At 49.7% G+C, this 13905-nt stretch overlaps 1 protein-coding gene across 1 annotated transcript; it reads left to right on the top strand.

Moving 5' to 3' along the window:
* The first annotated feature begins 939 nt into the window (after nucleotides 1–939).
* Nucleotides 940–13814, top strand: CAV3 (caveolin 3). The gene is made up of 2 exons (XM_007985095.3): nucleotides 940–1161; nucleotides 12578–13814. The coding sequence occupies exons 1-2, from the start codon at nucleotides 1048–1050 to the stop codon at nucleotides 12917–12919; spliced, it is 456 nt and encodes a 151-aa protein (XP_007983286.2). The 5' UTR covers nucleotides 940–1047; the 3' UTR covers nucleotides 12920–13814.
* Nucleotides 13815–13905: the final 91 nt, after the last annotated feature.

The following is a 13905-nucleotide window of genomic DNA, read 5'->3' as shown; positions in this document are numbered from 1 at the left end:
TAGCAAATCCTGAATGAAGGAGTGAATAGACAGGTACACGGAAGCACAGCCCCTGACCCCTGTGATTCAGAGTTGCCATCCTTCAAGCTGCTGGGTCCCAGGGGATGGCTGAGAAGAGGGCACAGAAAAACCAAGCAGATCTCTAAGAGAGGTGCACCCCACTCATGCATGTGGAGTGTCTGGGACCCAAGAAAATCCTGGAAGCTGTGACTAGGGCAGGATGAAGGGTAGCACGAACATGAGCTTCATGTTCCCCGCACCGGCCATATCCCAGTGCAGGCTCCAGACGGCAGACGAGGGGCAGTCCCACAGCAGCTTCCTCTCCCTGTTTCATCCCCAGCCTGGCCCCACACCACAGTCCATCAACTCCTGCTCCAGGTGAAAACCTCAGAAACCCACAAAGCTTAGACCTGCTCCAGGTCACCAAGCAGCAGGGCCAGGCACTGGCAATCCAACGAGAAGCCCCACGACATCGCATTTCCAGCTCCTGAAGCCATTCCCAGGGTAGGAGAGCCCTAACTGTTATTATCTTGTCCCCATTTTATAGATGGGGACAGAGTGACCCAGAGAGGTGAAGTGTGCCAAAGGTCACACAGCCAGCCAGAGGCAGAGGAGGGACTAACTCCTCTTCCCTCCATGGGCAGTGCACCCCAAAGGAGCCCAAATGCTGACAGCAGTGGGGCAAATTCCAGGGGCCCCAGAGCGACAGCCGAGTTGGCCACAGCCACACAACGCATAGGAAATGCCAGGCCCTCTGCACCCTCTCTTGAGGCCCAGTGCCCCGAGGCAGCCCCCTTTAAGGAGTGATCGGCCTTCCAGAAGAGCTCCAGTCTTAATTTTAGCTTGGAGGCCTGCCACCGGAGGCTTTAGCAAGAGGCAGGCTGAAGTTATGTGGGACAGCTGTCAGCCGGCATGCTGGGTGGGGCCTATTTAGCTGGCAGGGACATAAGTCTGGGGACACTGAATTGGTCTCTCTGCCCCAAGGATTTTCAGCCCCAGCCGGCCACACGGCTCGGATCTCCTCCTGTGGATCCCCCCAGCTCCACGATGATGGCAGAAGAGCACACAGACCTCGAGGCCCAGATCGTCAAGGATATCCACTGCAAGGAGATTGACCTGGTGAACCGAGACCCCAAAAACATTAACGAGGACATAGTCAAGGTAGGCTCTGTGGGCCTGCCTCGGCGGGCAGAGGGTATCAGGCTTGTGAGAGGTGGGCGCTTGGCAGGGGAGGGTTTCTGCTGCAGACACCGCTTCCCTGAAAAGAGATTTGTTGCTCTGTTGTCTCTGTATCAGCCCACCCCCCTCCACCCCCCCCAAAAAAAGGCTTGTAAATCACCCAAGGACCTTTAGCAAAATCAAGAGCAAAGAAATTAGCCTCATCTCCATGACCTAAGTGCTAATCAGGGCGGGAGAAGCGAGTCACAAAGAAAATCCCTCCTTACTACTGTGACGCTCCTGCCACTCACTCCTGGCCCTCATCCTGGGAGGAATAGGAACGGGTGGCCAAGTTGGGCTCCTTTCCATGCCAGGGGGCATTTCTGCGGTCTCTCTAGTGGGTGCAGGGTTAATCCCCAGAGGACAGCTTCCAGCAGGGCCGGCAGCCCCTCAAGGTGCACTCACTCCCCCAGAGCACTGCCCAACATCTGTCCCTAAGGCTGGGGGCCATGCCCCGCCCTCCCCCAGCTCCCTCCTCACCCCAGGTCTAGTGGCCAGGACAGGGCAGAGGTCACCTGGGACCCTGGAAAGGAATGCTCAGAGTTGTCCAGCCCTCAGGGAGTCTTCCAATGTCTGAAGTTGGGCCTCTTTCCTCGCCTCTCGGTGACACTAACAGACCTGCTGCCTCCAGGCCCACACCTTCAATCCAACTTCCACCCAGTACCCAGAGGGATCTTTCTTTTTTTCTTTTTGAGACAGTCTCGCTCTGTCCCCTAGGCTGGAGTGCAGTCGCGCACTCACGGCTCACTGCAGCCTCAACCTCCCAAGCTCAAGCAATTCTCCCTCCTCAGCCTCCTGAGTAGCTGGGACCACAGGCGAGTGCCACCATGCCCGGCTAATTTTTGTATTGTTAGTAGAGACCGGGTTTCATTATGTTGACCAAGCTGGTATCAAACTCTTGGGCTCAAGTGATCCTCCTGCCTCCCAGAGTGCTGGGATTACAGGCACAAGCCTCCGCACCTGGCGCAGAGGGAACTTTCTAAAGCAGAATTCCTTCAAGAAGGGTCCCGGCCACCAGCATCAGGGTCACTGGAGGGGCTGTGAAGAGGGCCAGTGTCTGGGGCCTCTCAGATTCTACTGAAAGTGTTGGAATCTCAGGCCGGGGCTGTCCGATAAGGATACTGTTACCACAAGGAATTTTAAATTTTCTAGCAGCCACATTTTAAAATGCAAAAGCAAACAGGTGAAATTAATGTTCATGATATTTCTTACTTAACCCTATATATTTAAATAGTTTATTTCAACATATAAGTAATATAAAACAATTATCAATGAACTATTGTACAGTCTTCAAGTTTAAAATCCAGTGTGCTTCCTACACCCACAAAGTATTTCAGTTCAGACTTCACATTTTCATCCAACATGCTTGTTCTGCATTTAGATTTCATAAAATGTACATGTGAAAATCAATTCACATGCCTGTACTGTTTCATTCTGTAAAAATGTTTCAATAATGAAATCAGGGTTTACATTTTAATTAAAGTTAAACAAAAGATAGAATTCTTCAGTTTCGCTAGCCACATTTCAAATGTTCAAAGCTCCTGGTCACTGGATCAGACTGTGTGGCTGAGGACTTGTTCTAAAGCACAGGCCTGTATTGCGGTCTTTCAGTGGGGCACCCCCCATGCTGGAGAAGCCTAGCCTGTCCATGTGGCTGTCCAAACCCAACACACTCTGGCCCCAACCTGCTTCTTCTGCCTAGTTTGCTCCCACCTGCCAGCCCACCCACCAGAGTACCTTCCTGTGCCATTGCCAGAAGTGCATGTCCCCTCTTTTCCAGGTGGTGAATGCCTCACTCAGCCTTCAAGGCCCAACTCCAATGCAACCTCCTCCAGGAAGCCTTCCCTGACTCCTCCAGGCAATTAGTTGCTCCCACTTCTGTCCCCCTGCTTCACTCAGGGCATTCCTCCACAACAGCTCTTATTACACTGGATATTATATTTCTATACATTATTAGTGATGGAGATAGAGTATATAATATAGCACTGTGTGAAAGTTGCAATAAGGAAAATTAGGAAACAAATTTTACAAACCGTAAAACACTATATACATGTAAATAAAATTGTACATGTAAAATATTATTAGTTACGGTTTCCATCAGTGTGATCTAGCAGGAATAGTCCTGGACTTGACTTTAATAGACTTGATTTCAAATCCAGTCCATTTTACCTAAAAATGATAACACTGGACAAGCCAACCAGGTTTTCTGAGCCTCAGCTTCCCCTGTAAAGTAGGAATAATATCATTTACCTCCATCAGGTAAACGAATCTCAAAGCAGCACTGTGCAATATAACGTGAGGATTGAATGAGACGAAGGGTTTGAAAGTGTCTAACACAGTCCCTGGCACCCAGCAAGGATGTGACAGTGTGAGTCAAAGAAGGGTCTCAAAGAGCTTGCAATCTAGAGGCAAGAGAACTAAGCCGGGAGCCTGTGTCACGCCCAGGTAACCATCTGGTACACCCTGGTGGGCTGCAGGGGGATGGGAAAGAGGACCCCACGGGGGAACATGGTTTCTAAAGGACACCCACAATGAGTGGTAAGTACAGAGGGAGCCCTGGAGGGAGCCAGCTGCAAGCCGCAGGCCTGGATTATGACACAGAGGGAGCAGCGGGGGCGGCAGCACAGATGCAGCGGCTTTACGCAGCCTTCCTGGGGCTGAGAGCTGTCATCTCCTGGAGGCCCTGAGCCCTAGAAAAAATAGCAAAGGCTAAACAAGGGTGCCACACATAATTTTGTCCAGAGGAGGTGGTTATTTGGTATGTTTTGGACATTCTCTGCTTTAGGGATTTATTTGACTTTTATTTTTAGTGAGTGAGAAATGAAAAAAGCTTACTGCAGAACAAGGATCATAAAGCAGACTCAGATATATATCAGATTTAGATAGATTTCAGGTCTATGTTACAGTCTGTTAAAGAATAAAGAAAAGAAAGAAGGAGAGAGAGGACTGTGGCTAGGAGGGTAAAGCCAGACTGTTCAGCCTCTCAATTGCCAGAATTTCGCCATTGATGGAGGAAAAGAGAGATGGGAAGGAAAAGGGAATAAAGGAGACAGAGAGAGATGGAGAAACCGGACAGAGGCTGAGAGGAGGGTGCAGGAGGCCCTGGCAGTGCCCCAGGTGGCAGGTGGCAGGGTGGCCTCACAGGTGGTAGGAGGTTCCTCATGGGCTAAGATGAGTGACAAGGAAAGAAGGCTGGAATAGGACCTGGCTACAGAGACTCGAGTTCTGGTCCAAGACCTGACAGTAACTTGCTGTGTGACTCTGAGGAAATCCTTCGCCCTCTCTGGGCCCAAGTCCCTGGTGCCACCAGCCGCTTCTGTTTCACATTTTAAAAAGCCAAGGATGAAGAGTAGGAGATAGACATACTACATCCATGGATTTGACCCCCAGTAGAGGGGAGGCACCCCTTTTTGGCCCTGCCCTTAAACCCAGGCAGCCAAGGACAGAGGAAAAGCCCCATACACCCCAATAGACTTCAATTGTGGTCTCCAAGGCTGGGGGCCCAGGGCAGTGTAGAAGGTCATGGAGATTGGAGCTGAGGAACTGGGGGGAGCACACCCCCATTCCTGTTGCCACTTGCCTCCTCACCAACACTGATTCCACAAATCGCTACTGAATGCCTGCTCAGCACAGTCACTGTGCTATCCCAGAGGACACGGTGATGAGCAGGACAGGCTCACTGCATGCAAGCCCTCCAGGCTGCGGGGACGGGAATGCTGCCAAAGGTCCTCAGGGTTCTCAGCTCACCAGTGGGTACACCCAAGGATGCCTCAACCTTCAGAGCCAGGTTGGAAAGGTTCTAGCCCCAGTACAGGTATACCTCAGGACCTCAGAGCCACCCCACACTGTCCCCAACTTATTTCTGAGAAGGCTTAGGGCCACCTCACTGACAGCGCTCTCTCTCTCTCTCCTCTCTCTTCTGTCTCTCTCTATCTCCCTTTCTTGACTCACACATAGGCCCCCAGGGTCCTAAAGCAGTGATGCTTGAACCTGAGAGTCATGCAGGTTCCCCAGCTTCTGTAGTCAACTCCTCCCTCTCAAGTTTCTCCCAAGTTGCCCTTCAAGCAGGGGAAGGAGATAGACAGGATCCCAGCTCCTCCACGATACTACTCCCCACCCTTCTCCACCCACATCTGCCACAGAATGCCTGCCTTCTTCAGAAAAACAAAATCCTATTTGCCCCTCGGCTCAGGCTACACAACACCCAGAGCAACCAGATGCCCACCAGCCCTACAAACTCTTGTTCCAGGTTTGTGCCCATCAGGGACACCCTGTCGCACAAAGATGAAACTGACCTGGTACCTCCCCTGGAGAGGAATCCAGCCCTGGGGAGAAGATGAGATGAGAACATACAGGAGAAGGTGCTGAACACCATAAATGAGTGCCAGATTAAGTGTCATGGGAGGTTAGGAGAGGAAGAATTACTTTCATCGGGAAAAATCAGAAGCCAGCTTTATGGAGAGGTGGTATCCATAGTGCATTATAAAAATGAGAAAAATTAAAAATGTGAAATGGAGGAACAAAGTTTTCCATGAAGAAATGGAATAAGCAATGGCTTTCCCAACACTGGGAAGAATGTTGGGCAGAGTCGGCAAATGTGAGAGGCTGTCATTACCACTGCCCCTTCCAGTGTTCATGGCAGACATGACTAATAGATCACAGCACTGCTCCATGGAAGCCATGAACCATCAGCTAGTCATAGTGGGTACAACAGGTAGCACTTCACTGCTGCTCTGTCTGCAGGAGAATAATGAACTATCGAAGAGGATTAGGACAGAGCATCTGAAAGGGAATTTGTGGGAGAGAAGGCAGGAAGGGCAGGTTGAAACTAAATAATGGAGGGTCATCCAATCCACTTGTCATTCCATATTGGCAATTCCTTCCTTTTGGAAATGTCTTACCCTCTGTCAATGACCTCTAAGAAAGGCTACATCAGACTAATTCACACTGAGGTATTACAACTTAGTGTTATGAGGACTCCTGGGTATCAACTGATCTAGAGTTTTTCAAAATGCAATCCACTTTCCAGGGTCCTCTGGTGGGAGCACTTATTAAAATGCAGATTCCTTGGCCTTGCCCCCAGAAGTTATTCAGCTGAGCTGGTGAATGTTCGCATTTCATGTTTGAGCATAAAAGTTTCATGCTCAGGCCAGGCACGGTGGCTCACGCCTGTAATCTCAGCACTTTAGGAGGCCAAGGCAGGTGGATCACCTGAGGTCAGGAGTTCAAAACCTGACCTGGCCAACATGATGAAAACACGTCTCTACTAAAAATACAAAACAACAGCCAGATGTAGTGGTGGGCACCTGTAATCCCAGCTACTCAGGAGGCTGAGGCATGAGAATTGCTTGAACCCGGGAGGCGGAGGTTGCCATGAGTCGAGATCGCACCACTGCATTCCAGTCTGGGCAGCAAGAGCAAAACTCCTTCTCAAAAAAAAAGAAGAGTTTCATGCTCAAACTTGTCAGCTTGTCAGCAACCAAGTCCCATTCATCCTACAGAAGACACCTGGGGCCCAGAGTTATCCCTTGTTTTCCTTAAAGACAGACAGTATCAGTTATCAATTGCTGAGTAACAAATCATTCCAAAACTTAATGGCTTAACGAAACAACCATTTTTTGATTTCTCACAGTTCTGTGTGTTGGCAGGGCTCAGTTTGGCAGTCTTGCTGGTCTCACTGGGGGCCTCTCATGCAGCCACAGTCAGATGGTGGCTGAGACTGCAATCACCTGGGGGCTCCACCAAGCTGGAACATCCAAGATGGTTCACTCATAGCCTGGAATACTGGCAGAGATGGCTGGGAGGCACAGCTCAGCTGTGGTGCTGGGGTGGCTGGCCCTCTATCTCTGTGTAGTTTCAGGCCTCCTCATTCACATGGCCTCGCCATTAGTCTCTCAAGCAGCATTCAGCAGTGCGTTTCTAATTCTACCAGTCTCCGGAGCAAAGTATAAAAGTGGACTTCTCACATGGGGGCTCAAAGCTCCTAAAAGCAGAAGCTGCTGGTCTTTCTGAAGGATTAGTTCTAGAACTGGCACAACATCCTTTCGGCCACATTCTTGTGGTTAAAGTGAGTCACGGGGCAAGCCCAGACTCAAGATGGGTTGAGACTACCTGAGGACAAACCCTGAGAAGCATAACTAATGGAGGGTCATCTTTGAAGACCAGCAAACCACCCACTGAAAGCTCGTGCACAGCCAAGCCGAGAGCTCCACCCAAGGTGCTTCTGTTGTTCTCCATTCCAATATGCACCAAGTTTCTTGAAGGCAGAGACTGAGAGGGCAGAAGAGTGGATGGGAAGGGACAGGCAGTGAGGCAAAGATCAGGGCTTAGTGGATTGCTGAGGAGCTTCTACTGGCAGGTTCTTCTCTTCCTCTCTCTCTTTGCAGCCCTCTGTTAGCTCAGTCTCTTCCCAGCTCCTTTACATAAACCCAGCCCAGGTGCCCTAGGTCCCCTAAGGTAGACCTGGAGCTGAAGAGAAGGGCTGGAGGGCACTAAGATGGGGGTAGGTATATGGTCCTACCTAGGACGCTCTCAACTCCAAGAGCATCCTCTTGAAGGAGGAGTCAGAGATATTCTCGACTGCAAGATCCAGATGATGCCTGGTCACCTCCTCCTCCCATCAGAGCCAGCCTGTGCTGTGTTCTGTGCCTCAGGCCCTGCTGGGGTATCTGGCCCCTTCAATGACCCTGCTGTCAGGCTGACCTGAGCATCACTCTGCCAGTCCCTTACATGCCATGTGAAACAACACATGTAAGATACGTGACCCCAAACTGGCATGCATAAAGGGCCAAATACATTGTGTGTGTTACCATGGTTATCTCGGGTTGTACAGAAATCTATTATTTTGTTGCTACCAATTATAACAAAAGATGCAGAGCTTCGTCATTTTTACAGTTTTTGCAACTATCACTTCATGTTACTTCCTGTTTTATAGGCCAGTGCCTCTAAAACTGAGTGAAGGACCAGTTTTAATATTATTATTCCAATCCATTGTACAGCTCTACTTTTGCAAAATATAACAAAAATTAATCACTGGAAAAATGAAAAGAAAACAGCCGTGCAGTTATAAGCACCAATTTGTATTGTTAGATTCAATAAACACAAAATTACTGCATCAAATTTCTATGAATATTTCTAAGCACTCTCAACTTCTATAATAACCTTGTTGGGAGACAGGGCACACTGATTGTGAAATGCCTTTTAAGTAACAAGGTAATAGGGGAGGAAGCTGGGACCTGGCAAAAGCTAAGCCCCTCGCTTGGGTTTGCTGACTCTGAAGCTAACTCCATGTCACTACAGATCTTGGCCCAATCGTCTCTGTGTAGAGTTGAAAAAAGAAAGCAAACAAACAAAAAACCTAGCATCTCAGAGAGGGAAAGTACCATGCCCCAACTCACACAGTAACTCGGTGGCTGGTGGATACTGGGACCATATACCTATCCCCCTGCTAAGAGCTATTTCCCCAGCCACAGATATCCTGTTTGAATTGTCCAAGGCCCTGGATGCCTACGGACTGAGTCATACAGGACTCTGGGGGAGGTATTTTTGACCGTGGGTGACTGCTGTCCTCCCCCGCATCCTCAGGCAATCCCCCGCCCTGCTATCCTGCACTTTCCCCGCCTTCTCAGAGACTGCGGAGACTGCGCTGGCTGGTTTCAATTAATCAACTGGGTCTCTTGCTGTTCCAAAAATAAATATGCCAGAGAAGGGGACACCGACAGAATGTGCATCATCGTTCCCCCTTCCTCACCCTCCAGCCCCTCTCTCCAAATGCACGCAGTGTCCTGAGCCTCAGCACGCAGATGCAGGCTCCCAGCCCACTACTCTCCAAGAAAAAGCCATCTCCTCTCTGCTTCTGGAAAGGAATTAAGAAATGAAGTCACTGCGTGCTTGTGCTACACTGGCACAACTGCCTAGAGCTGCCTGAGCCGGGCCTTATAAATATCTCCCCAAACTAGCATGCTGTGGCCAAAGCTCTCTCAATGCTCAAATCTGAGCTAGGGGAACAGCTGCCTCCTCCAAGCCCAGCCCAGCCCTCTGAGAGCACGTTTTCTGAGATTCACAGAAAATACAGCACTTGCCCCACACACAGCCCCCAAAGGCAATCCCTGGCAATAATTCAAATGTTAGCACCAATAGCTTCTGCAAACACCAAAAAAAGAAGAAGAAGAAAGATAATTAAAAGACACATACAGAGGCCATTGGCAGTAGGATTATTACTGTAAGTACTGTAATTATTACTGTAAGGAAAGGAGGACTCCATCCATCTTATCAGCACAGACTGAGACACACACACACACACACACACACACACACACACACACATTTATAACTAGGTAGGCTGGATAATAATCTAGGATGTCAAAAGAATTTCTGAGATGTATTGTCAAAGGAAATTTCAGAGCACCTGAAGGAATAATTACCATCATTGAGCAATATTACCATCACAATAGCACCACGTGCCAAGTATTGTGCTAAGCACTGCTCAAGAGGTAGTGCGCCTAGGTGAAGTGGGTAATCAATCAGTATTTATTTGGATGTGTAGGTAGGCGGATGAATGGATGGATGTGGACGGATGGATGGATGGATGGATGATAGATGAGCAGGTGGATAGGTGGCTAGATGGATAGATGAATGAGTGGACGGATAGATGGTGGGTGTCAATCCATTTTGCATTGCTATAAAGGAATACCTGAGACTGGGTAATTTATAAAGAAAAGAGATTCATTTTTGTTCACGGTTCTGCAGGCTGTATAAGAAGCATGGTGCAGGCATCTGCATCTGGTGAGGCCTAAGGAAGCTTCCAATCATATCAGAAGGCAAACAGGGAGCTGGCGTATCACATGGAGAGACAGGGAGCAAGAGAGATGCCAGGCTCTCTCAAACAACCAGCTCTCATGTGAACCAGCACAGCAAGAACTCACTCATGACCACAGGGAGGGCACCAAGCCATGGTGAAGGGTCCGCCTGCATGACCCAAACACCTCCCACCAGGCCCCACCTTCAACACCGGGGATCACATTTCAACATGAGATTTGGAGGGGACAGACATCCAAACCATCTCAGTGGAGCGTGGATGTATGGATGAATACATGGAAGAAAAATGATCTCAATCAGCAGGATCAAGGCCCTGGGGGTTTGACTAGAACCTCCATAGGCATGGGGAGTGAATATGACTTTTCCATCCCTGTTCCAATCCCTCAGTCCCCCAAATTCCCAGCCAGCCACCACCTCCTGGAAGCCCTCCAAGAAGAAGTGACATCCTTCCTGAGAAGATGAGGCCCATTTTCTTCCTCTCCTCCCATCCACAGGCTTGCATAACAGATTAAGTCATCTCTGATGAAACCTGCGGCAGAGAAATCTGGGGGCCGAAATTATACAAGGAAGGTCTTGGGAGGCCCTACTGACTCAGGTCAGCTTTTTCATATCTCCTGCAGCCCAGAGTCTCACCCTGTAAACTGTGCTGCCTGCTAACATACCACCCCAAGTGAGGCCTCATCCTCAGGGATCCCCAGCCTCAGAGCACAGGGGGATCAGGGACCTGAGGTGGGGTACAGGAGCTCAGAAGCTAAAGCCACATGAGAAAAGGGGGCCCAACACTGTCTGAGCAACATGGTTCTAGTCACTCCCTTCCCCAGAAAACATTGTACTGGAAAGAAATACCCCAAACAATCACATCTTTAGTATTCTCTTTAGAGAAATACAAACCCAAGACTCTTTTCTTTTTTCTATTCTATTAATTCTCTGTGATGTGGCCATTTTTTTAATAATGAAAGTAATTTTAATAATGGCGAGGCAATAGAGGAGAGGATCTCCTCCCCATAACCAAAGTGGGAAAGGGACTAGCCGGGAAGATTGAAGTTGGAGTCTGGCTGCAGGCCCCCACACAGGCCCCTCCTGTTGATCTGATTAGTCTGTACCTCCATTCATCCCTTTTTTATTTAAATAGCCCAGGAGCACTGCTAGAAAGAAAACATCTCAGAACAGTTACAGGCATTAGCAAACAGCTCTGCAACCTCCCACTTGGCAGGCTGTACTGGTAACAACCATGGAGAAACCAGTCATTAAGCAGCTAAGTTGGTTCACTGCTGTTTAACTGGCCAGTGGAGTTTTTTTTTTTTTTTTTTTTTTTTTTTTTTTTAAAAGACGGAATGTCTGTTGCCCAGGCTGGAGTGCAGTGGCGCGATCTCGACTCACTGCAAGCTCTGCTTCCCGAGTTGTCACCATTCTCCTGACTCAGCCTCCCGAGTAGCTGGGACTACAGGTGCCCGCCACCACGCCCGGCTAATTTTTTTTTGTTGTTGTTGTATTTTTAGTAGAGACGGGGTTTCACCGTGGACCAGTGGATTTTACAGCCTCACATCCTTTCATCCTCATGATACCACTGGAAGATTGTCATTGACTCCATCTTACAGACAAGACAGCTCAGACTTAGTGATGCAAGTGACATCACCCATGTGTAGGCAGCTAGGAAGGTGCTTCATGCACAGCAGGGCTCGAGAGAGGTTAGGTAAGTGACGTGAGGAACCTCTGCCTGTTCACCATCCAATCCACAGGTGCCAGTAAATTGCTGCAGGATGCATACAACTGTCCAACACCCTTCAAACCATAAAACAATAGAATTTGAGAGCTGCGGCTGTAGCACTGCCACTGAGTCACTGTTGACTTTAAGCAAGTCACTCACCTTGAGGGGGTTGAACGAGCATGCTGTGTTGGTCAGTGGTGCCCAGGAACAACAGCAGCTTGGGCTCAACAGGGAGCTTGTTAGAAATACAGAGCCTTAGGCCCCACTCCAGACTTGGGGAGTCGGAATCCTGGGGTGATGATATGGTCTGGATCTGTGTCCCCTCTGAACCTCATGTTGAAACATAATCTCCAATGTTGGAGGTGGGGCTGGGTGGGAAGTGATTGGATCACAGAGGCAGATCCCTCATGGCTTAGTGTTGTCCTCACAATGGTGAGAGAATTCTCATAAGATCTGGTTGTTGCAAACTGTGGTACTCCTCCACCCTGCCCAGCTCTCTCTCTTGCTCCTACTCTCACCATGGGAGACGCCTGCTCTCCCTTCTTTTGCCATGATTGAAAACTCCCTGAGGCCTCACCAGAAGCTAAGCAGATGCCAGCACCATGCTTCTGGCACAGATCATGACCCATGGGCCAATTAGACCTCCTTTCTTTATCAATTACCCAGCCTCAGGTATGTCTTTAGAGCAACGCAAGAATAGCCTAATACAGGTAGGGTCCAGCTGCCAAGGTTAACCTGACCTCTAGGGGATTCTGACGTATGCACACACACACCCAAAAGCTTGAGAAGCGAGTGGCTTCTGTGAGTTGAGGCTTCCCCTTGCCGCCCCTGCAGGTGGATTTCGAAGATGTGATTGCAGAACCCGTGGGCACCTACAGCTTTGACGGCGTGTGGAAGGTGAGCTACACCACCTTCACCGTCTCCAAGTACTGGTGCTACCGCCTGTTGTCCACGCTGCTGGGTGTCCCGCTGGCCCTGCTCTGGGGCTTCCTGTTTGCCTGCATCTCCTTCTGCCACATCTGGGCAGTGGTGCCGTGCATTAAGAGCTACCTGATTGAGATCCAGTGCATCAGCCACATCTACTCACTCTGCATCCGCACCTTCTGCAACCCGCTCTTCGCGGCCCTGGGCCAGGTCTGCAGCAGCATCAAGGTGCTGCTGCGGAAGGAGGTCTAAAGCCAGGTGGGGCAATGAGGGTGGCAGGGCAAGGGGCGTTGGGCCAGCCTGGTCCCTGGGGGACTTCTTCACAGGGGCTGCTGGCGAGCTCTTTCTCTTTAGGGACTGCTCTATACCCCATGATGGAGCACACAGTGTAGGGAAGCCAGAAGGAAAAGACAGCCCAGCCACGGAAGCACAGTGGCCCTTCGCTCTCCCCCAGCCCCACCACGATGCCCCCATGCCCGGGCGTGAGGGAAGATCATTTGCTAAGAGGCAGCTACTGCAAGTCTTTGCATTCACTTGTACTGTAACAACATAAACCAGCACGCGGTTCCCACCGGGGGCCAACCTGTCCACGTGCACTCAGGAAAGTGACCAGTGACCACTGGCATTAGGAGGGTGGCTCCAATAAAGGATTTTGGCTGCATTTGGGGAATGCTGCATTTTGTTCATGCCTGTAAGATTGGTCTGTGTCCTGACCAGCTCCAAAAATATACTTCACTGCCCTGAAAAACAGATACAGGGAAAGTTGGTTGTCTCTTCACTTGCCGAAATCCAAGGAACAGAACAGAGTCTTTTTCTTCTTCGGATTCTATTGTTTGCTGGGATTGTACATGTTCCTTGGGAGATCATGTTCAAGTGACTCCTCTTGCCTGAACCCAATAACAGGCACCAATGGAGGAAAATGGCCCTTGGGCTGGCAGGGGCAGTGACCCTCCCAGGGTACCACTGAGGGCAGGGCCTGGGTTCAAGCCTCCCTGAACCTCCCCTTTGGCTAACTGAGCCCCTGAAATGCACAGCACTGCCATTTGACATAAGAGTACCTTCGGCCTCAAGAGCTGTGAAGAAGTCACAAAGTCTAATTTGTGCATGTGTGGACTCACTGTGGAAATAAAATGCAATAGAAAGAGCATGTATCGCTTCCTTCCTCTTCAAACACATACACACACACACACACACACACACACACACACACAGAGTGCTCTTATCTTCTTTAGGGCTGT

Source organism: Chlorocebus sabaeus, chromosome 22 (assembly GCF_047675955.1).
Source record: "Chlorocebus sabaeus isolate Y175 chromosome 22, mChlSab1.0.hap1, whole genome shotgun sequence".
Lineage (NCBI taxonomy): Eukaryota > Metazoa > Chordata > Mammalia > Primates > Cercopithecidae > Chlorocebus > Chlorocebus sabaeus.
The sequence above is the reverse complement of the archived record's forward strand: the minus strand, read 5'-3'. Positions and strand labels throughout refer to the sequence as shown.